The sequence below is a fragment of the Oratosquilla oratoria genome, chromosome 10, assembly GCF_046742065.1.
Source record: "Oratosquilla oratoria isolate Oo_2021 chromosome 10, ASM4674206v1, whole genome shotgun sequence".
In the NCBI taxonomy this organism is placed as follows: Eukaryota; Metazoa; Arthropoda; class Malacostraca; order Stomatopoda; family Squillidae; genus Oratosquilla; species Oratosquilla oratoria.
Window position 1 is genome coordinate 15496549 of NC_134786.1, and position 23258 is coordinate 15519806.

Here is a 23258-nt window from a genome sequence, read left to right on the forward strand (position 1 = left end):
CAAAATGATCATCATGTGCCCGCAGCAACGCGCGGGTAATTTGGCTAGTAAATAATAATGATAATAATAATAATAATAATAATAATAATAATAATGATAATAATATTTAAAAAAAAAATAATAATAATAATGATAATAATAATAGTAATTATAATAACAATAATAATAATTAGTATTAATGATAATAATTATAATAACAATAATACTAATAATAACAATAATAATAATTCAACAACAACAACTCTCCCTCTAACATTTCTTTCTCCTTTCATTCTTAGCAATTTTCATTAATTCCATACCATCTGCTCAAGCTTCTCTTTATTATTATCCTAACTTCCCCTTGTTCATCCTCGTCATCAATCATCACCACCACCATCAGCATTGTCACCATCATCCACATTGTACACACCTTAAACATGACACTTTAACACGCCTGCATTCCAATTATATTCCCATGCCTTCCCTATCACTGACTTGCTTGCATTTATGCCAGGTTAACTTTGAGACCATCCCAACACAGAAAAGACCTAGCAACAGAATAAAATTCCCACAGATGCAATCACCACACAGAGTACTTCATCTTACACTGCCTTATTCTAGCTTACCTAGACAACAAGACACTCTCTCTTCCTTGAATAACTTTTGGCAAATCTGGTGACCACTGTCAATTATCTAAGACTTATAGGCCTCATGTATGAGAGACCTGGGGCACCAGATTGATTAACTTCACTAATCCACACCCACTTATTCTATGGCCTCATTACGATCTTTGATCTATGATATTATCCCCAAGGATGATCAGTGGTGAAATACAATAGTACAATGCACTCTCATGCACTTCTTCCATCCCAGTTTCAGTTGCTTTCTTTTCCTTCTCCAGTTATTTTATACAATCTTTTAAATAGTCTGTCCCACTCATTGGTGTCCACATGCCTGTATCATCTCAACAAGGCCCAATTCATGTTCTCTAAAGACCTTCTTTAGCATTTTTTCTTATTCAACATCATGTCTTTTTTTCCAATAACACTTACAGCCTGCAGAAAAATAAATTTCCACTGATATCGCCTTCATTCTTCTATCTTTATGCCCACATCTTATTTCTGTATAAGTTTCTACATGAATCATACCCACTTTTATTTTTTCATATATTTTCAGTGATCCTGCTGCATATCTTGTTTCCATCACTCTGTATTCTATTTTTTCCATTTATCCCCATCTGATACTACTTCTACTTCCAGGCACCTCAACCTCCTTCCTCCACAATAAAATTTGAGCATTATGCCTCTATTTTTCACTTACTCTTTACCTCTATTGAAATTTATCCTCAGTTCCTTTTTTTTTTTTCTACCGTTCCTCTCCACTGCCTGGGACCAATGATAGGTACTTTCTTGTGGTGGTCCTGCAATATGGACAGTGAAACTGTCCAATTTCAAAACCCATCAGCCCCCTCACTTCCAAAATAAGGTACAACCCCAAGTGGCTGACACTTTTTCTCCAGACTAGGTCCAAAATCTCTATTAAGCTCAACTCTTGCACCTCTTCACACATGGAGAACTGACAACTGGCAACTGCTCCCCTACTTCTACTACTTTCATCCTGTGACACAGAAACAGTCCTACACCAATACAACACAGACTAAAGTCCAAAGTTTCTTCCCAAAGAGATAAGTGGGAGGGCCTGAGGACTGCTGTTAGCTGAAGGTTTTCCACTAGTGAAACTTGAGGCAATAATTTTTAATTATTCTCCATTGTCTCCAACAACATACCTCCCCCTCCCCTAGCAGTGCTCCTGTTCCTTTATTCTGGCCTTCACTCTTTTCAACTTTATCTACAGTAACAAAAGATGAGGTGAAAGATATCATTAAAATGATGAGACCAGGTAAGGCACCTGGATAGGATGGGTGTCATGCAGAAAGTCTAAAAAAAAGGAGGTACAGTGATGATGGACTGGCTGGTGAGGTTATCTAATGTTTGTTTAACCATTTCAGCACGAATCAAATTCTCACATGCAGCATCGGCTGCCATATGTACAATTTATCACACTACTCAAATTATAAAATATAAAATCACTGCCATATTACTCACAGAAAATGTGATCAAACCAGTTCACAGAATCTGGGGATAACTCATGTACAACTACAAAAAATATATATATATAATCAAGACACCAATGCATCTTCATGTACCCACTTGCACCTCACAACACCTACATATATGTCATCGTACTGATGTGGTTAAGAGAGAGTAGAGTGCCAGAGAACTGGAGGAGTACCTGTATAGTTCCACTTTGCAAGGGAAAAAGGGACAAGTGTGAGTGTAGTAGTTTCAGAGGGATCAGTTTGTTAAGTGTAGTTGGGAAGGCTTATGGGAAGGTCTTGAGAGGATTAAGAGTGGAACAAAGGGAGTAATTGGTGAGGAACAGTATAGGTTTAAGACAGGTAGGGGTTACATGGATCAGATTTTTGGGTTAAGACAGATTTGTGAGACAGCTTTAGGAAAAGGTAAGGCCCTTTATGGATTTGGAAAAGGATTATGACAGGGTAGACAGGAAGGCACTGTGGGAGGTATTGCAGGTATATGGGATAGGAGGAAAGCTTTTAAGAGCAGTCAAGAGTTTTTACAAGAGTAGTAGAGCTTGTGTTAGACTCAGAAATGGAGAGAGCGGTTTGAGGTAAAGGTGGAATTTCGCCAGAGATGTGTTATGTCGCCTTGGTTGTTCAATTTATACATGGATGGGGTGGTGCAAGAGGTAAAGGCAAGGGTAATGGGTTGGGGATTGGAGATGGTTAAAGGAAATGGAGAAAAGTGGGAGATAAGCCAGTTGTTGTTTGCTGATGACACTGCACCTGTAGCAGGATCAGAAGAGGAATTGAGGAAGTTAGTGACAGAGTTTGGGAAGGTGTGGGAAAGAGGGAAGTTGAAGATAAATGTGGGTAAAAGTAAGGTAATGAGATGTACAAGGGGAGAGAGTGGCAGCAGACTGGAAGTGAGTATTAAGGAAGAGAGACTGGAGGAAGTGGATAGTTTTAGATATTTTGGTGCAAATGTGGCGGGAAAGGGAGGAGTGGAGGCAGAGGTAGAATGTAGATTGAGAGAAACAAGTAAATGCCTTGGGGGATTAAAAAGTGTAATGAGAAACAGACATTTGGGAATGGATGCTAAGAGATTGTATAAAGGAGTGATTGTATTGACAGCACTGCATGGGGCAGAAACATGGAACATAAGAGAGGTGCCGGAGAAGTATGATAGGGGTTACTAGGCTGGATAGAGTGAGAAACGAGAAGGTGGGGAGGAGAACAGGAGTGGAAAGGGAGTTGGGAGATAGAGTTGATGAAAGAGTATTGGGATGATTTGGACACATGGAAAGAATGAGTAAAGAAACATTATTAAAAAAGGTGTGGAAGGCAAAGGTAGAAGGAGTGAACATGAGGGAGTGACCAAGGATAATATGGATGGATGAGGTAAAAGGGGCATTAGGAAAGAGGGGAATGTCTGTTGAGGAAAGATGGGAGAAGACAGTATTGGTGAATGGAGAATGGTTCTGTATGGATGATGCTGTGATGCATGAAAAGGAGTGGGTGGGGGATTGGGGGAATATGTGTGAAAAATAAATTGATGCAGCCCAAAAGGATTTCTCCCCATCTTCTCCATTTCTGCATGAGGGGACAGAGGGAGGTCACCGATTTGATGAAGCAGCCTTGTTGGGGATGTGCTGTGTCTTGCAACATTGCTTCTGACCCAGGGCAGTGGGCAAGATGCAGGGATGATCCATTACCCAGGAAGAGCCAAGATATGAAGGAAGGAGGAGGTTGGATGGGAGTGGAGTATGTGGGAATGGAATAGGTGAGAGTGGATTTTATGTCTTTGTTTTTTTGGCTACCTCCCTTTTAAGGAGAAAAAGCCTTTGGTATGTGTATCTACAGTAACACCACCTTATTTCTTTCATCACTCAATCCACAGACAACATATCCTGGTCTCATCTGTGTTGCCATTAAACCATTGTGCCTCGTCTCTACATTCTTCACTGATACTTCTCCATCCTTATTCAATACTCTTCATTGCCCTCAGCAGCTGCTCACTCACTCAAAACACTATCAGAATTCTCCACATAGCTCCTCTACCTACTCTTATATGCCTTTTAGTCCATGTCATATAACAACATATTTCCTAATCTATTATTCCACTTGTTTGCCTCATAATGAACACTCAGACTACATATCTCCTAACCTCATCCAACATCTTCTGGCCTTCAACCTCGTTCTCTATGAATTCCCTTGCCCGTCTGTCATTCTCATTTTCTACATACCATCCCTGGTGTACCTAATAGGATAATTCTCCTTTAGTGCTTCGTTTTCCTCACATTTTCTTACCTTTATAGTGTCACCTTGCATACCTTCTTGTAATCCACCAAAATTTATCTTTTCTGTATCTCCCATTAAGTCCTCACTGTTCTATGAAGCATCATTGTCAGTGCTAGCTCTGTTCACTTTAATAAATTCCTCCATATTTTTTTGCAGTTTCCCTACTTCTGTTACTTTCACCCATATCTCTACCAATGTTTTCTATACATATACCATAGTGTTCTCTCTATATGGTAACAATAATTATCATTATTATAATTTTCTTTGTGTAACTTTGTTTTCTCCATTTTGGCTCTTTTTTTTCTACATCTCATATTTGATTCTTTTTTCTCCACAATTTTCCTATCTCCTAATACCACCTCCCCCAACTCCCAATTCCTTTGTTCTATAATTTTTCTACATTTTAAATATTGTTTTTCTATAACCTCCCATCCTCCTTCATCAATATTTTCTCTCCCTTTTATTTCCTTTCCTGCTTTGTTGGTTTCAACTTCATCCATACATACATATACCAAAGGCTTTTCCCCCTTACATGGAGGGATAGCCAAAAAGAAAAAGGCATAGAAACTACTCCCACCCATTCCATCCCCTACATATTCCACTCCCCTACACCCTCCTCCCTCACTTTCATCTTGGCACCTCCTGGATGACAGGTCATCCCTGCATCCTGTCCACTGCACAATAAGGGATCAATGATAGGTACCTGCATGAGGTGGCCCAGTGAGACGGAGAATACTATAGTCTCCCTCCCAACTATCTTCAAAATCCATCAACATTTAGAGGTGTAGTCCTGAACAAGTAACCCTTAGTCTTTGGATCATGCCCAAGATCTCTCTCAATCAGCTGATTATTTCCTCCGTTTTCCTACATGAGAGATGAAAGTTGGCAATTGCTACAGTCCTACTTCTCCCACAAGTCAGTGACGTAGAAACAATCCTACACTAATACAACACAGTCAACAGTCCAAGGTCAATTGCCAGCCACTGTGGGGTTGCAGGTTTCTGATCAACGAAACACAAGACAATTATTATGCACACCTATAACTTTTCTGAGATAATGTGGGTTAAAAAAATAATACTTAATGAAACTTTTCTATTCCAAGATATTCAAAATCACAATGGTCCTGACAGAAAAACAGATATATAAATAAATAAAATTTATCAAATCAACAACAAGATTATTACACTGTACCCTTGTAACTAATTTTCCTTTTCTTGTTTCTTCCAACATAAAACCATCGGTTAGCCTTTTTTTCAATAACTACAACAAAATTTAAAAAGTGTCCACAGTAAATACTAGAGAAAATAATAAGTAAGTACTCAAATCAACACTTAAGAGCTTGAGACCGCTGTTTATGACTGAGCCATAGTATTAGCATCTCTGATTTTTTCTCTTTCTCTCCAATGCATATTAGGTTTTCGATCTATTGTTATACTTGGGTCAACTAAAAGTCCAGTTCGCTGAAGATAAAACACACCAGCTGTAAGGCCTCCTATATTTGCAGTCCTGGTTGCAAAACTTTTCCAAAGTGTATGTACCCTCTGGATATTCTGTAACAAACAATAACAATTTCTTAAGTTTTCTGCTCAATCCATAACAGTCATGAAAACATGAACAACCATGTTACCATGGAATATAAAGATGGTGTTGTACTAAGCACTGGCAAATTATGTGGAAATCATACCAGACAAAGCTTAGACTCCATGATTTATACACACAATACATATATATTTTACACTCATCCCAAAAGGTCCCTCATAAAAGAGGGAGGGGGGGTGACCATATCAAAGCATACACCTGCCCTACACATCCAATACCCATTCATCACCCTTCCCGACTTAGCATCTCACGGATGAAGAGTTATCCTTATTCTCACCACACTGCTTGGGTCAAAGGCAATGTAGGAGAGCTAAGTACTTCCAGAGTTGGCTTACCTCCCACTGCTTCATTATATGGTGATTCTCCATCCTCATTTACTCAAAATAATTTACAGCACAAAGAAAAAAAATCCCTTCAGGCCATATAATCATTTCATCCTTTTACAATCATTTCCCATTAATTCTTATTTTTTGCACTCTCTCTTCCTTGTTCAACAGACATTCCTCTTGCATCTAATGTCCCTCTTCACCTCATCTATCAACCTCATCTTGATCCTTCGTGTTCAGACCATCCTCCTTTACTCTACACTTTTTTTTGCTTATCTATCCTCACTCTTTTCTATATGCCCTAACCATCTCAGCATTCTTTGATCTACTTACCCAAGAACTCTTTCCATCCCCATTCTTCCTCACCTCCAAAATTTGTCACTATCCATTCTTGTAATATATATCATAATCTTAAAAAATTTCATTTCAAATACCTTTAGGTTTCCCCCTTCTGCCACCTCCAAATTCCAAGTCTCTACACTATTCAATACCATAAGCACTGTCACCCCCTCATATAACCTTCTTGCATTTATCCTTTATAATATAATTCACTTTCGCTTCCACTCCTCCATTCAAATGCCACATTCCATAATACTAAATTAAATTTACCCTTTCTACAACAATTTACATGATCATACATAATTTCTTCTGATACTACCCCACTTCAGAATATTTGTCGAGAATAAATCTCACCATCATTTTTTAGAGTAAATAACCTATTATTACAAATCAATATAGACATCTGTGGTTACTGCCTCAGTTAATATAGTGAATTGATAGCTGTAGTATTAGGATTAAGATTGAAATACATGCATGGGGATTATCTATTACATGTATTGTGCAACATTTTCACTTCGGATAAGGTGAAGTTGTACCTCCCATAGACCTTTGGCAATGATAGGTCAAAAATCACTAGGTGTTTGGCACATGGTTGGACCCTTTTTTACTTAATCCAAGACATGATTTGAAACTGACCAGAAATGTTAGTGATTTGTGATTGGTGAGTGATATGAAATTTACCCCCAATCACAGACCTTGTATAAACTCAATAGTGTGAAGTGTAAATGTGATGAAGCATGTGCTAAACCAGTGACGCAATGCGTTCTATGAGAGAAACAGTCTCCCCTCAACACATAACTTCATTCTTCCCTCCATTTCCATACCTATCCCCCATACCAAGCCTGAAGTCGATGCACATATCACCACCACCAGAACAAAGATGAAGAAAATCACCAAGTGGCCCCAAAGCCATGGTAAGCTATAATACTATGTTCTAATGGAATATCCAAACAAAACAGAAAAAGTGAAATGATTACATATTCACAAAGATAAATGATGCTTCTTGATGCCATTGTACTTTTCAGGGTTCAATGAGTCCCTGCCAATCACAGGTATGTAGTTTTTTGTTTCTGAACATTGTAAAAATTCACGGGAGTATTCCAGAATTAATGCAGTGGGACGGTCACCTTGATTAAACTTATATTGTCAGCATTACATATTAAAAGGGATGGGAAATTTGTCAGAAGTCATAATATTCTCCATAATATTCATATTAACTATAACCACCATACCTTGATCATGCTGTTGCGATCCTGAGTCAGCAAAACAGCACGTCCTGTGTCTATCCTTGTTACTCGAGCCATTTCGACCAAGCTTTTGTAATACAAAACTCTGTTGTCCATTTTGCTGCCAATACGTTTTCCAAACGGCATGTCAGACACTATCACATCGACACTCTGGTCTCTAATTGGGAGACGAGTAACATCCCACTGCGCAACATCTATTGGCATTTTAGCCCCTCTACGACAGAGGTTTTCTATGTTACCATGACTTCTCATAATTGCCTTAGGATAGTTGTCCCCACCTATATGTATGGCTTGTGGAAAGGACAAACTTCCCTACAAAGGAAAAAAATCATGGTTAACAAATCATTGAAATAATTCCTATTTCAGTATTAATTCACAAAATTACAAAAATAAAATAAAACCTTTCTAAGCAATACCATAGCTAACTGTAGTCTTAAAAAATAAATTTCAAATATCTTATTTTCTATAAACCATGTAATATCACCTCAATTGGTATGGTGGCACCTCCACATAGAGGATCTACAATGACGTCACCGGGTTGAGGTTTCGCTAAGCGTACCATGTTATAACATATCGTGGACCTTAAGTTTGTTGGACCAAAATGAGATAGATTCCTCTTAAATAAGGCCTCCTTCGTTAAACACAATGCAACATAAACAAACTCTGTAAGAGAGAGAGGAAAAAATGAAGTATTGTATATTGCATACCTATGGCCTTTTCTTCCATGTATTGGGGAGGGTGAGTGAAAGCATGCCTTGACTCGGTGGGAGAAACATACAGAAATGAGGGTCATTAATTCCCTCACTTTCACCAATTAATATCCTTTCATGACACAACTAAGAACATAACAGGAACATCCCTATTCCCCACTAAAGAAACATGAGAAAAAGAGTTGTTGCCCTATCAGAAGAACACAAGAGAATCAAGAAAAATATCATGTGTGTGACAATGGGGGAGTGGAATGGGTGAAGATGAAGTGGGTGGGAATGGAATTATGCCTTTTGGCTTTGGCTGTCTCCCTGGTAAGAAGGAATAAGCCATTGGTGTATGTATGTATTATGTATGTACATATGTGGCAATGAAATTTACAAAATGAAAAGTATTCCTCTATAGAGATTATTTGGAACAAATGAGATATACCACCATGTGGTGGTGGACAGCAAAGCTGCCCATTTTCAAACCCATCAACCCCCTCACCTTCAACAGGAGGTGCAGCCCAGGGCTGATGCTCAGTCTCTGGACTGGGCCCAAGATTCTCTCTATTAACAGTCTCACACTGATACAACAGAGACAACAGTCTAAGGTTTCTTCTAATAATAATTGCCAGTCACTGTGGGTCTGCAGATTTTCCACTTAGTGAAACTTGAGGCAACAAGTAAACTGAATTAAATTATTTCTTGATATGTACCTAAGTCAAAATTACATAAAGAATATTCTTATAAATACATAAAATGCAATAGGAGGGATTGAGGAAGTTGGTAACAGTTTGGGAGAGTGTGTGATAGAAGAAAGCTGAAGATAAATGTGGGTAAAAGTAAGGTGATGAGATGTACAAGGGGTGAAAGTGGCAGTTGTCTGGAAGTGAGCATTAAGGGAGAGAGACTGGAGGAAGTGGATAGTTTTAGATACTTGGGTGTAAATGTGGCAGGAAAAGGTGGAGTGAAGGTGGAGGTAGAATGTAGATTGAGAGAAGCGAGTAAATGCCTTGGTGGATCAAAAAGTGTAATGAGGAATAGACATTTGGGAATGGATGCTAAGAGGAGACTATATGAAGGAGTGATTGTGCCAACAGCACTGTATGGGGCAGAAACATGGAACATAAGAGAGGAAGAGAGAAGGAGTTTGAATGCGTTTGAGATAAGGTGTCTGAGAAGTATGAGGGGGGTTACTAGGCTGGATAGAGTGAGAAATGAGGAGGTGAGGAGGAGAACAGGGGTGGAAAGGGGGTTGGGAGACAGGGTTGATGAAAGAGTATTTGGATGGTTTGGACACATGGAAAGAATGAATGAAGAAAGACTAGTAAAAGAGGTATGGAAGGCAGATGTGGAGGGAGTGAACATGAAGGGACGTCCTAGGATGAGGTGGATGGATGGGGTGAAGGGGGCTTTGGGGAAGAGGGGAATGTCTGTTGAGGAAGGACAGGAGAGGACAGAAGACAGGGGTGAATGGAGAATGGTTGTATATGGATGATGTTGTGATACATGAGGGGGTGAGGTAGTATGTCGGAGCAAATCTTTTACGCAGCCCGAAGGGATTTCTCCCCGTCTTCTCCTTTATGCATGGGGGGACGGAGAGGGGTGTCACCGATTTAATGAAGCGGCCTTGCTGTGGATGTGCTGTGTCTTGCGACACTGCTTTTGACCCAGGGCAGTGGACAAGGTGCAGGGATGACCCGTCATCCGGGAGGTGCTATGATGAGAGGGAGGGTGGAGGGATGTGGAGTGTATTCAGGGATGGAATGGGTGGGAGTGATTTTATGCCTTTTCCTTTTTGGCTACCTCCCTTGTAAGGGGGAAAAAGCCTTGGTATATGTATGTATGTAGATACAGCCATAAAGATTGCATCAACATCTAGGTCTTCAAATGCAAGAAGGTTGAATGAGGTAGTGACAATGCTTATGGTATTGAATGGTGTAGAGACTTGGAATTAGATGGCAGAGAGGAAAAGCCTAAATATGTTTGAGATTAATTTTTTTTAAAGTATAATAGACTGTAAACCTATTTCACCACAGACTTCTATCACAGAGCTACATTTTAATTGTTGCCTCTTCTAAAATCGACAAACATGGTTTTCCTCACAAACTTCCCAATAATTCAAGCCTCATAATGATATACACAATCCATGAGAAATTCAGAAAAATATCAAACTTTCTGTGTCACCCCATATCAAACTGAGATAATATATAACCTTCAGAAATATAGAGGACAACTTCAAGATCAAATTCTGAAAGTTTGACTGGCCATCCAAATTTTTCATTAATTCCACCACCAAACTGCCGGGCTGCCTCTGGAGATCCAAAATTATGCGAGCCACCAACCCTATCGAGAAGTAGAAACAATGCATATAATTCCTTCCATAAATGTAGCTACACAAATCTGTTACAATTTTCCATCACACATTTTACAGAAAAAAGAATAAGCATCTTTCTACTGAAGAATTCTCACCGCTGGCATGACACTCTGAAGGTTGGTCCTGCAGCAACACTTCGAGCCTCTACAGCATAGTTTGGTTTGCTGGCAAATACATCAGCAGAATCTTCATTTAACTTTTTGTCTACAGAACTTCTTTCTTCTTTAACATTTTCCCCATTTTCTAAAGATACAGGAACATTTTTGGCTATTCTTGAAGAACTTTTAATATTCTTTAAATCAAGATCAGGATGTGGACAAACGCCATCTTTATCAAGAGGACGCACATCAGTGAAAGGGTCCTCTGTAAAGTTGAAGACCAATTGCCATGCTCGAAGACCTTTTCTCCAATCAGGCTCATTCACATACTTGTACAGTTTTTTAAAAGTTTCATCCTAAAACACAAATATGCTATCTGAAGTTTCCATGTGTAGCTTGTAAATATATTCTATATACCTATATGAACAATTAAAAACTATATATATATATAAAAAATATATATTACAATAATATATAAACATATAAAAAAAAATTACCCTTTCTGCTGGGAATTGAAAATCTGGGATCATGCTAATGACAATGTTGACATTGTCTATTGAACGAAGTTTCATAACCTGAAATGTGAAACAATATTATTATCTACTTTAATGTAGCAATTCCACACCTTAAAAAATCATATAAATGTTGATTAATCAATCAACTGTTCCCTCAAGTTTCACTATGTGGAAAACCCACAGACCCACCAATCTCTCAGGGTAGAAACTTTGGCCTGTTGTCTGTGTTGTATCAGTGGAGGACTCACTAGCTGAAAGTGCAAGGAAGTGAAGAGCAATCACCAACTGTCAGCTCCCCACATGTGAAAAAGTATTAGAAATACAAATGAAATGGGTCATACTATTTACTGACTGTCAACTCCCATCAAATTCACTTTTTTTAATAAATATGGGCATAAATGAATTGTAACTTATTTTTTTACATCTGTAAGTTTAAAGCATTTAGCAGCATCTTCACTGTACAGTGATTATAGCTCATCAGGAAATCTTAAATAGCAGTCTTTTGAATGTCAGTGGACAACAGTTTTTGGTATAATAAAACAAGAATTCTGCCATTATTTCCTAATATTCAGCACCTTTAAATCACAAAAATTCTTTAAATAAAGGCATCATTCCAGTATCATTGAAACTCATTTTTCACTTTTTTCATTTTTACATTTCTAAGATCTATTTTTTTCTGTGGAATGGTTTCATCAAGTAAGATTAGGTTAGGTTTGGTTAAGATATATTACATTTGGAGCTATTGGACAATGTAAATTTCATGTTAAATATAGGTGTTTCCATGGTATTTTTTTTGTTTCAACCATGGGTGCAATATAGCAATAGAAAATTAATTATTAATTTTGTAAATTAAAATGTATCAATGTAATATGCAATTTTGTGGGCAGAAACGAAATTAAAAAGTACCTTGCTACAAGCAAATATGCTAATGAACAAAGTCGGTAGCATAGGATCAGGACCCCATCTTGTCTGTCAATTGACGGCCTCGGTACTTCCGACAGTACCTCACCAGGTACATTTTCTTGAAGGAATGTTATGGAGCGGAGATACATGCATTCCTTCAAGCTGCAAGAACTTTGTATACCCCGCAAGCTGAGAGAGTGGTTGAAAAGCCCGCCAACGTCTCTCACAATGACGACAACTAGGACAAGCCGGATGACATTTAATTTGCAGGTAATTATTTATTAAACACAGGTTAGGTTAGGTTAGTTTAGTTTAGGTTAGATGAATTTATCATCCTTTCATTTCTTCGACGTCGGCATCTATCATAACAAACATGGCGTACCATTCGTCCGACACAACTTCGATACTTATGAAATCTGTTTTAGCACCTTTTTTGTTTTTCATTTCCGCTAACAAAATTGCATATTACGTTGATACATTATAATTTACAAAATCAATAATTAATTTCCTATTGCTATATTGCGCCCATGGTCTAAACTAAAAATTTACCGTTTCTATTATTCTGGAATTATTATAACTGAAATAAAACTCCATCTGGACATCATAATACATATGATTAGAATACAACTTCATCGTTTTCTTGAAAGTTCTGGGTGAATCAGAATAAGATCTGAAAAGCATGTCACGCTATGATCATCGTCATTACTCATTCGTGTAATGAAAATAGTCACATCAATGCAAATAAAATTTGTGAAATAAGAAAATAGCGCAGCATTGCAGTTGACAAGTTTATATGTCTATGCCTATGGCGCACAGATACACAATGAATCTAAACCATTACCCAGCAATTTCAATGATGTTATATGAACTGTTCTCCAAAATCAGAATATTCATATTATTACACACATGGATATATCATATGGTCTTAAAACAAAATTAAAGTTAATCAACTAAAACAGTACCTCCGGAATCCTATCTATCTCAATATCAAAGAATATTCGTCCTTTGGAAATAATAGGAACACTGCCAAGTTTCTCTTGGCATTCTTCTGAAGCCATCTGTTCGAATCCAGTTACTACTGTTGCTTCCAATGTGCATATTTCCAATTTTTCTGGTAAAAGGCCTGTCAATGCGGCTGCTTCTGAGGGGGGCGACATGTTTGTTTACAGTACGGATATCCGAATCGACTGTTTATAAAAGACTAACAGGCTAACGATTCGACGGCGTTGAAATTTATTGCTGTAATTTTTTCCTTTGAATTAATTGAAAAACACGTGTGATTATTCTACACCATGACAGATACAACTAATGCTGATCTAAATTACTATAATTGGGCATCATTTAACGAGTACATGGGATACGTTGAAGTATGGATGAGAGGGAAGTAGCAGGGAGGTGAAGTAGGCTACGCAGAAAACATTTCGAGTTTTTATTCCCTAACGTTTCGTCCTTCTATAGGAAATCCTGTTTAGTACGAAACGTTAGGGATTAAAACATCCGTTTTTTTCTCAACACCATGATACTTACAGGATATATTATGTTTGAAATTTCATGTTATACATAGGCCTATCCTTACTGTGTCACTTCTCATAACACTGCCACCACCATGCTAACTGGCGGCCACCTTGTTGGCATAAGCGCGCATTGCAATTCTAATTTCAAATTAGAATTGCAATGCGCGCTTATGCTACCAAGGTGGCATAAACTATCACTACTTATACAAATTAAATTTGTATAAGTAGTGATAGTAGCAGTACGAGTACCAGGAACAACAGCAGAAATAGTACATTTATTACTATCATTATCAGAATTATATTTAAACTAAGTCTGTTCAGTATCACAGCTACACCTCGAGAACACTAGAGCCTTTGCGCAAGTATTGTACATGTAAGCAGCATGGGGCACCTAGGAGAAATAGCCCGCTTGACAACAGCGGAGCTATTGCGTACTCATAAACAGTGAGAGACTGTAGTACCAACAACTCGCCTGCAAAGAAGATGGCAGGAGATAGCATGATTCTTAATTTGTAATTTCTTGCCGTTAATTAACTATTGTTTCTGTCCATGACGACAATATCGAGCCGAGAGATTAGCAGGTACATTAGATATTAGATGTGATCACTGATCAGTATTATTCCTGGAGTGGAGATTAGCCTTCATTCATAAAAGAAATACAGAATCATATCCGTGGGAAGGGTGGGAGTCACTAAAGACCCTCACAAATAATGGGTACAGAGAAACGTGATAGAAAATAGTTGTCCAGTGGATAGTGGATCTTATCCAACACCCCAATAATATAAGGACGATGAGAAGGCTATCGCAAACGTCATCAAAAGGAACATCGAGTCTTCAGATGAAAATAACACAATGAAGTACGATATATTGTGTTCTGCAAAATCAAGAAAACACCCACCCACTTAAACGAAATACCCCACACCGGGAAAAGTTGCAAGTATACAAAGACACTAAAGGAAAATGTGAACCCTTCATTTACACAGGAGCGCATGAGTCATGCAATATCTGCATACAATCAACAATCGGTCAATCAATCAGGAATCCTGAGCCCACTGCTGAACAGAGGCCTCTTTCAAAAAATTCAATGATTCACACGACTGCGCCAACCTCTCCCACGTCACTCCTGCAAACTTCTCCATTTTGTCTCTCCACTTCCTCTTTTCACGCTTCCCATCTCGTAACGTCCACTCAGTAACACACTTGTGCCATCGCTTACCATTTGTTCGCGCTAATTTACCTGCCCAATTCTACATCCTCTCTTTCACCACCTCACTACAGTCTACTCTCTCACTCAACTTGCTCTCGGCCCCTCAGCGTTATTCCCACCATTGAGTCCATTCTACTCTGTGTATTGCTTAGTTTTGTCTTCATCACTTTCGTCGGTTTCCAAGTCTCACACCCGTAGATCATTTCTGGCAGAATGCACTGATTGTAAAATATGCGTTTCAAACTTAATGATAGAGAGCGTCTCATGATCTTGTGATACTTATCAAACATTTTCCAACCAATTGCAATACGCCTTTTTAATTCATAATCATGATCTTTAGCCACTTTCATCATTTGACCTAAATAATTACACTCTTCAACTTCTTCAACTCTCACCATCGATTATGATATTTTTACTTCGAACTTTCGTGTTGAGAATTACTTTGGTTTTCACTCTGGTTCGTTTTTAAACCTACTTTGAAAATTTTCTTGTTCAGGTCACTCAGCATATCCTGCAAGTTTTCTACTCTTTTTGAAATAAGAATACTGTCCTCCGCAAAATTTAGATGGTTTAAATATTCGCCTTTAATCTTTAAACCTTTTTCTTCCCAACTCAGCCTTCTGAAAATCTCTTCCAAGCAAGCGGTAAATAATTTGGGTGAATTTGTATCGCCTAGTCGTACTCCTTTCTCGGTCTTTATATTTTCTGTATCTTTGTGTAGTCGAATTATAGAGGTACTTCTCGCATAATTTTTTCTAGAACCCTTACGATGTATTCTTTTGAACCCTGCTTGCGTACTGAGTTTAGTAGTGTTATTTTTTCTACCGAGTCAAAGGCCTTTTCGTAATTTACAAAAGCTAAACAAAGATGTGTATCGCAGTCTGTCGTTTTCTCGATTAGTTGATTCATCGCCTGCAAATGATCTAGTCAAATATCCACTTCTAAAGCCTGTTTGTTCTCTTGGTTTCCATCTAAAGCTTTACTTAGTCTATTTGTAAGGATCTTGGAGAATATTTCATATACATTTGATAACAAGCTAATCAGTCGGTAGTTACTAAGGTCTTTCTTGTCTCCTTTTTTTTTGTGTGTGAAACAGAATCACTATAGCATTGCCCTATAATTCAGGAACGCTTTGACGTAAAGACTGGGCGTACAAATGAGGTAATTTTATATGAACTTACAGAAGATAAATCGATATACCATTTTCCTTTTTTTTTCCATTTCGTATTTTAGAGCAAACTTTATTTCTTCCTTTTTAACTTTTACCACAATACTAACGTCTACATATAGAATTTACAGACTCAGCTACGGTCTTTGACAAGTAAAGCTCTTGGTGAAATGTTACTATATTTACAATCTTTTCTCTGCATTTAATTATCTCTCCATTTCTATCTTTCAAAAGTATAATTTGTTGACACCCTAAAGCTAGTCTGCGCTCGGTCCCTATAATACTTTTACCTCTCCGAATATTTTCCTCTGTTTCATTCATATTTTTCTTTCTTTTCTCCTGCATTTAGTCTGCATAGTCCTTCTGTTAATTAGGTAATTTGTAGCTTCGGAACATTTTTTTTTTCTCTAATGCTGCTTTCTACTTTCTCTGCTAATTCTCTAATGATATTTACTAAATTCAAATTCATACTTTCGACAGTGTCCTCGTTATTTCTTAGAACTTCGAATCTGTCTTTAATATCTAACTGAAATACCTTCTTATCCTTAACCTTCGCAAGACTTTTTTTTCCAGAGCTAGTTTAATTCTCTCGGCTCAGAAACTGAATTTAGCTATGCAACCTACCATTCTATGGTAACTACTTATATTTACTTTATTCATGACCATAACATTGCTAACGCTCTTGTTCTGATCTCCCAATAAGAAGTCTATCTCATTCTTTGATGTTCCATTTGGACTTCTCCAGGTCCATTTACGACCTACAAGCTTTTGGAAGAAAGTGTTTATTACTCTCCTGTTGTAGTTCTCTGCAATATTGACTAACATCTCTTTTCTACCATTTCTCTCACCTACTCCAAACTCCCCAATGCACGACTCATCTCCCATCTTTTTCCCCACTTTAGCAGTCACCTATTACCAACGTGTATTTACTTTCTTCTTGTCCATTACCTGACTTAAATCATCATAGAACTCAGTTTCATCATTTGGACTCTGTTAAGTTGGTGCATAATCCTTAATTATTCTTAGAGTGTATCTTTTACACAGCTTTATTGGTTGTCTAGTTCGTCCATTAAACTCTTCAGCCTATGGTCTTCTGAGAGGGTCGTTACGTTGTAACTATAGGTCTTCATTTTCTTCATGCAATTTAATGCCCAAGACTTAGATCTGTTTGGACAGTGCTTACTCAGATCCGGTGGCACGCTGTCCGAAAGAATACAGAACAATGCGGTTGAACCTTAAAGAAGACGATGATCCAACTGGAATTCCCTGTTTTCTCTTGGTTGTGTAATTGATGGCTACTACGAAAGAATTTTGGCACTAATCTCACCTCCCTGCCAACTGGTTTCTGGTGAGAAACGACCTTACTCAGTATATTCAGTAGAGCTCTACATATCTATAGAGTACCCAGTGGTCCACACCGTCATTATGACGGTATCCCATATACTGTATCTATGAGGAATGTCTCAGTTCGCCATGAGGGACGTGCCAATTAACAATAGGTCCTGCGACTGTCTCATCTTTCATACAAATAGTGTTCGATGTGGTGATTCTGCATAGATTTTCACTCTATATCATCATAGCTTTTGTAGTCATTAAGATTCTCAGGCCTATCCATCATGTCAAGGAGTCAACTCTCGGATAGGCACGGTCAACAAATGACCCTTAAAGACCTAGTGAATCATCTCAGTGTTTTAGAAACGTGTTGGGACCCAAATTTCTAACCACAGATATTTGGAGCACTATGTATCAAGGACTGCAATCCTAATTTGACTGTGCAATGTGCATGGACAAGTTTTGACGCTACTACCCTGTATGAGGACATATAACAATTAAAATAAATTGTAAATAATGACAATGTTTATCAAAAATAATTTTCCAGCCATTCGGTTAGCTCAGTCACTAGAAGCTTCTTCTGTGACTGCCTATTCAGCTGGTGGGTGAAGACCATCCACAGAAGAGATCAGAGTTGGAGTAGTTCATAAAAAAAAGTTCAATTGAACGGAAATCCGGATCTGAGGAAATGAACATCTTTGGACAAATTCTAGACATGAGACCCTGCCCAACCGAGAATGGTTAGAAAAAAAACTACTCACAAGAAGATAATGCAGAATGTAACATCACCTCCAACAAAATGTGTTTGAAGAAATATTAAGGGAAATAGTGAAAATTAATCAGCATAATAAGAAATGCCAGAAAAATTAAGTGGGGAATAAAATGGTGAGAGTTAAGGTGAAAGTAAGAACTGATGTGGAAGAATGTGCTGAGTTTGTCAAATGTGGTGTGTGCAACGAGTCAGCTCACCAAAACGTGCTGTGCTATGGCTTTTGTAATTACCATTGCAAGGGGGGTTGTGCGCACACACACACACACACACACACACACACACACACACAAACCCCTGCATAAGAGAGCAAGACGCCGTCTTGTAGCGATGTGCTTTTTTCCAGCTCTGAGCGGGGATCGAACTCTGGACCGCTTTGTTTGCAGGCAAAGTCGGTACCACTGCGTTAGCAAGCGATTGTGTGTGTGTGTGTGTGTATTCATTTGGTCTTTGAATCACGTGTTGGACTCGTGATCGACAGCTATTTCCCTCCTGGAAGAGAGCTCAGAGCTCGTAGGTCCGATCTATGGGTAATGCTATGACCTTGCACACACACACACACCCAACTCCCCGCCCACGAGAGTTGGAGTAACACCCCTCAGCGCTGCGATACTAATATTATTTCAGCCCCGGGCGAGGGTCGAACCCGGACCTCCGTAGTGTGTGTGTGTGTGTATTTACCTAGTTGTATTTACCTAGTTGTATTTTACGGGAAGGGGAGCTATGCTCGTGGATACCCGTCTTCATATCTCATTTTATCTAAACTATTTTTAAATTCATGTATTGTTTTTGCACACACCACTTTCTCATCTAACTTGTTCCAACTGTCTATTGCTCTGTGAGGAAAGCTGTTCTTTTTAAAATCTCTTCTATAGCTGTCTTTTTTTATTTTCTTTCCGTGTCCTCTTGTATTTCTGTCATCCCATTTTATCAGATTCTCTCTATCAGTAATTTCTATGCCTTTCATGATTCTGTAAATAGCTATCAAATCTCCTCTCTCTCTTCTTTGCTCTAGTGTCTGTAGTTTAAGTTTTTGTAGTCTCTCTTCATATGATAGTTTTGAGAGTGTTGGTGCCAGTTTTGTAATTGCTCTTTGTATTCTTTCAAGTTTTTTTATACATTTTTTTGTACTTGGTGACCATATCGTTGCTGCATATTCCAATCTTGGTCTTATCAGGGTGATTAGGATTTTCCTCACCATTTCTTCATCCAGGTATGTAAATGCCACTTTGATTGTTCTTATTAAATTATAAGTTTCTCCAAAAATCTTATTTATATGTTTCTCAGGTGACATATTATTCATAACAATGACTCCCAGGTCCTTCTCATTTTCTACTTTTTTTATTCCTTCTTTTCCCAAATTATATGATCCTGTTATTCTGTTTTTGCTTTTTCCAAATTCCATTATACTACACTTTTTTGTATTGAACTCCATCTCCCACTTCCTACTCCATTCTTGTACTTTATTTAGATCTCTCTGTAGTGATTCACAATCTTCTTCAGTTTTCACTCTTTTCAGTAATTTTGCATCATCTGCAAAGAAGCTCATATAGCTTTCAATTCCTTCATCCATATCATTAATATATATAGCAAACATTATTGGGGCCAGAACTGTTCCCTGCGGGACACCGCTTATTACTTCATTCCATTTTGAGTGCTGATCTCTTATCACTACTCTCATTTTTCTTTCTTGCAAAAAGTCTTCCATCCAATTTAGCAATTTACCTTGTATTCCTCCTTCATATTCTAATTTCTTAAGCAACTTCTTATGTGGTACTTTGTCAAAAGCTTTTTTTAGGTCTAGAAATGCACAATCAGCCCATCCATCTCTTTCTTGTATTATATCTATTAGCCTTGAATAGAAACATATTAAATTGGTGACGCATGATCGTCCTTGTCTGAATCCAAATTGCCTTGGATTTAGTACGTTGCTTTTTTCCAAGTATTTTACCCATCTACTTTTGATAATTCTTTCACATATTTTTGCTATTGTACTTGTTAGAGAGACTGGTCTATAGTTGGTAGGTTCTTCTTTATTTCCTCCTTTATATATAGGTACTATATTTGCTTTTTTCCAATCTTCTGGAACTTTTCCTTCTTTTAAGGAACTGCTTATTATGCTATGTATTTTGTCTGCCAGTTCATTCCTGCATTCTTTCAGAATCCAGTTTGCTATTTCATCTGGCCCATGCGATTTTCTGACATCAAAATTACCCAAGTGTGTCAATATTTCATTCTTTGTTACTTCTATTTCTTCCATAGGGGGACTTTTTCCTTCCACTCAATCTCTTCAGGTTGTATATTTTCCCTTGTAAACACTGATTTAAAATGTTTGTTCATAATTTCTGCCATTTCCATTTCCTCAGTGTATTCAACTCCTCCTTGTCTTAATTTCTCTAAGTCTTGTTTGTTTTTCAGTTTATTGTTTACAAATCTGTAGAATAGTTTTGGTTGATCTTTACACTTTTCTATAACATCTTTTTCATATTTTCTTTTTTTCTCTCTGCACTTTTGTACATATTCATTTCTATAACCAGTATATATTTTCCATTTTTCAGGTCTTCTGTCTTTTTTCCATCTGTTCCAGGCTTTGTCTCTTTTGTCCTTTAACTCCCTACAACTTTTGTTGTACCAGCATTTTACATATTCTTTTTCTTGTTTTTGTCTTGGGACATACTTTTCCACTCCTTTTTTGTAAATTTTTGTCAAAATATTCCATTTCTCTTCCACTGTTGTTTCTTCTTTGTATATTTCTTCCCAGTTTTCTTGTTGGAAGAATTCTCTTATTTTATCAAAGTTTGTTTTTTCATACATCATTCTTCCTTTTCTATATTGTTCATTTCTTTTCATATATTTTTCTTCATTAAGTTCCAGTTCAATCAATATGTGGTCACTTTTACCTATTGGTGTTTTATATTCAATCTTGTCCACTATTCTAGGTTCAGATGTAATTATTAAGTCTAGCCTCGATGGTTCTTCTTCATTTCTATACCTAGTGTTCTCTTGTATCCATTGTGTCATTGAATGGTCAGTAATCATCTCAAGTAGAGCATTTCCCCATGAGTCATCACCACTCTTTACTGTCATTTCTTCCCAGCAGATTTCTTTGCAATTAAAGTCGCCCATCATAACTATTCTTCCTCCGTCTTCCATTATTTTAGTTAATGCTATCTTTGTGTCCTCTAACATACTTTTATGTTCACTCTCCTCCCATGAGGCTGTTTTCGGAGGCACATAATTGATCACAAATTTTCTGCTCTTCTTATCTCGGTCTTCCACTTCTATCATAATCATCTCTACTGTATTCTTTCCATATATGACACCTTTCACGTTTATATCCTTCTTAGTCAGGAACATAACTCCACCCCCTTGTTTTTTCTCTCTGTTTCTAATCCAATAATTGTATGTATCATGTCCTACACTGTTGGGTGGTAGTGGGCCTTTTAATTTTGTTTCTACAATTCCCATTATGTCCGGTTCTTTTTCTTTCAAATAATCATTCAGTTCATTCAATCCTGTTATCAATCCATCTATATTTGTGTAAGACACTCTTAGTTTTCTGCCACTTCCATTGTATTCTCTGTTTCCCTTATGTTTTTCTTTAGTATGTCGAACTGCTTTATTTTCATGTTCACTACTCTCCAATAGAATCTCTCTTTCTCTGACTCTGTTCTTTCCTCGTTTTTTGCCTTAGCTTCAATTCTTTTCTGCTTTTCTGCCTCTCTTTCCTCCTTATTCATTTCTCTTTTTATCCATACCTTTTTATATTGATCATTTGTTGCTAGTTTCCCTGTCTTGGATAGAATTTTCTCTGCTGTTGTTTGTGACCTGAATTTAATCTTAATTGGTCTGGTCTTATCTGTACTATATTTTCCGAGTCTGAATTTTTCCTCAATTTCCTTTATAATTTCTGGTTCATCTTCCTGGACTAATTTTAATAAACTGCTTACTCTTTCATTTTCCTCCTTGATTCTTGCAGTTCTATCTGGGTTATGTTTCTCTTCCATTCCTAATATAATTATACATTTCTTTTTGTCAGCTAATTCTCTTACTATATTCTCCTTCTGTCTCATCACTTTAATAACTGAGTCTTCATTATGTTCTTTCAATTGCTGTTTGACTATGTCAGTGAATGAAACCTTATTCCCTTCTTGAGTTATTCTCCAATTTTTAGCTTCTGTAGCTAGTTTCTCTCTGTTTTCATTACTATTCTTCTTCAATTTCTCATTCTCCTCCTTTACATTTCCTAACTGTCTTTTTAGGTCCTCTATTTCTTCAGTTAAGTTTCTGTTAGCCTTCTCTAGTTGTTCCAACCTTTCAATTCTTTGAAAAATGGAGTCTACGTTACCTAACTTACGCTCCAAGTCCTCGATCACCTTATCAACTCTCTCCTCTAGTCTTATCAGTCGGGTGGGGGGGGTTGTGTCCCCCCCACCCTCTTTAAATCCCTGGAACATATTCTCGTCACTTTCTTCTGTATTGCTCCTCTCTATACTTCTAATCTTTACATTTTTATTAGACATTTGATCCTCGCTAAGTCTTTTGTTTACCTTCCGCTTGTCTGGCTGGTCAAAGTCTACTCCCTCCTCATTTCCTTCCATTTCCCTCAGTAATCCCTCCCCTTTTCCTCTTTCCCTACGTTCCCACTACTCCACGAGCAATTTCCCCCCCACCCTGCAAAAACACTAGGCACTTCTCTTTGCGTTGGGATCCACAGACTTCACTTTTCTTCAGAACGTCTTCTAAGCCGTCCATTCGTTGAAGTGTGTGTGTGTGTGTGTGTGTGTGTGTGTGTGTGTGTGTGTGTGTGTG

At 37.8% G+C, this 23258-nt stretch overlaps 1 protein-coding gene across 2 annotated transcripts; it reads right to left on the reverse strand.

Annotated features, from left to right (window-relative positions):
* Positions 1-5438: 5438 nt before the first annotated feature.
* LOC143029110 (tRNA (guanine(6)-N(2))-methyltransferase THUMP3-like) lies at positions 5439-14048 on the reverse strand. 2 transcript variants are annotated; one of them, XM_076191543.1, is made up of 7 exons: positions 13984-14048; positions 11536-11613; positions 11036-11394; positions 10779-10909; positions 8356-8534; positions 7857-8183; positions 5439-5910 (listed from the first exon to the last, which is right to left on the reverse strand). In XM_076191543.1, exons 2-7 carry the CDS (start codon positions 11608-11610, stop codon positions 5713-5715), a joined length of 1269 nt encoding a protein of 422 aa, XP_076047658.1. In that variant the 5' UTR covers positions 11611-11613; positions 13984-14048; the 3' UTR covers positions 5439-5712. The 2 variants fall into 2 exon arrangements, with proteins under 2 accessions (XP_076047658.1, XP_076047657.1); XM_076191542.1 differs by lacking the exon at positions 13984-14048 and adding an exon at positions 13419-13644.
* Between the last annotated feature and the right edge of the window lie 9210 nt (positions 14049-23258).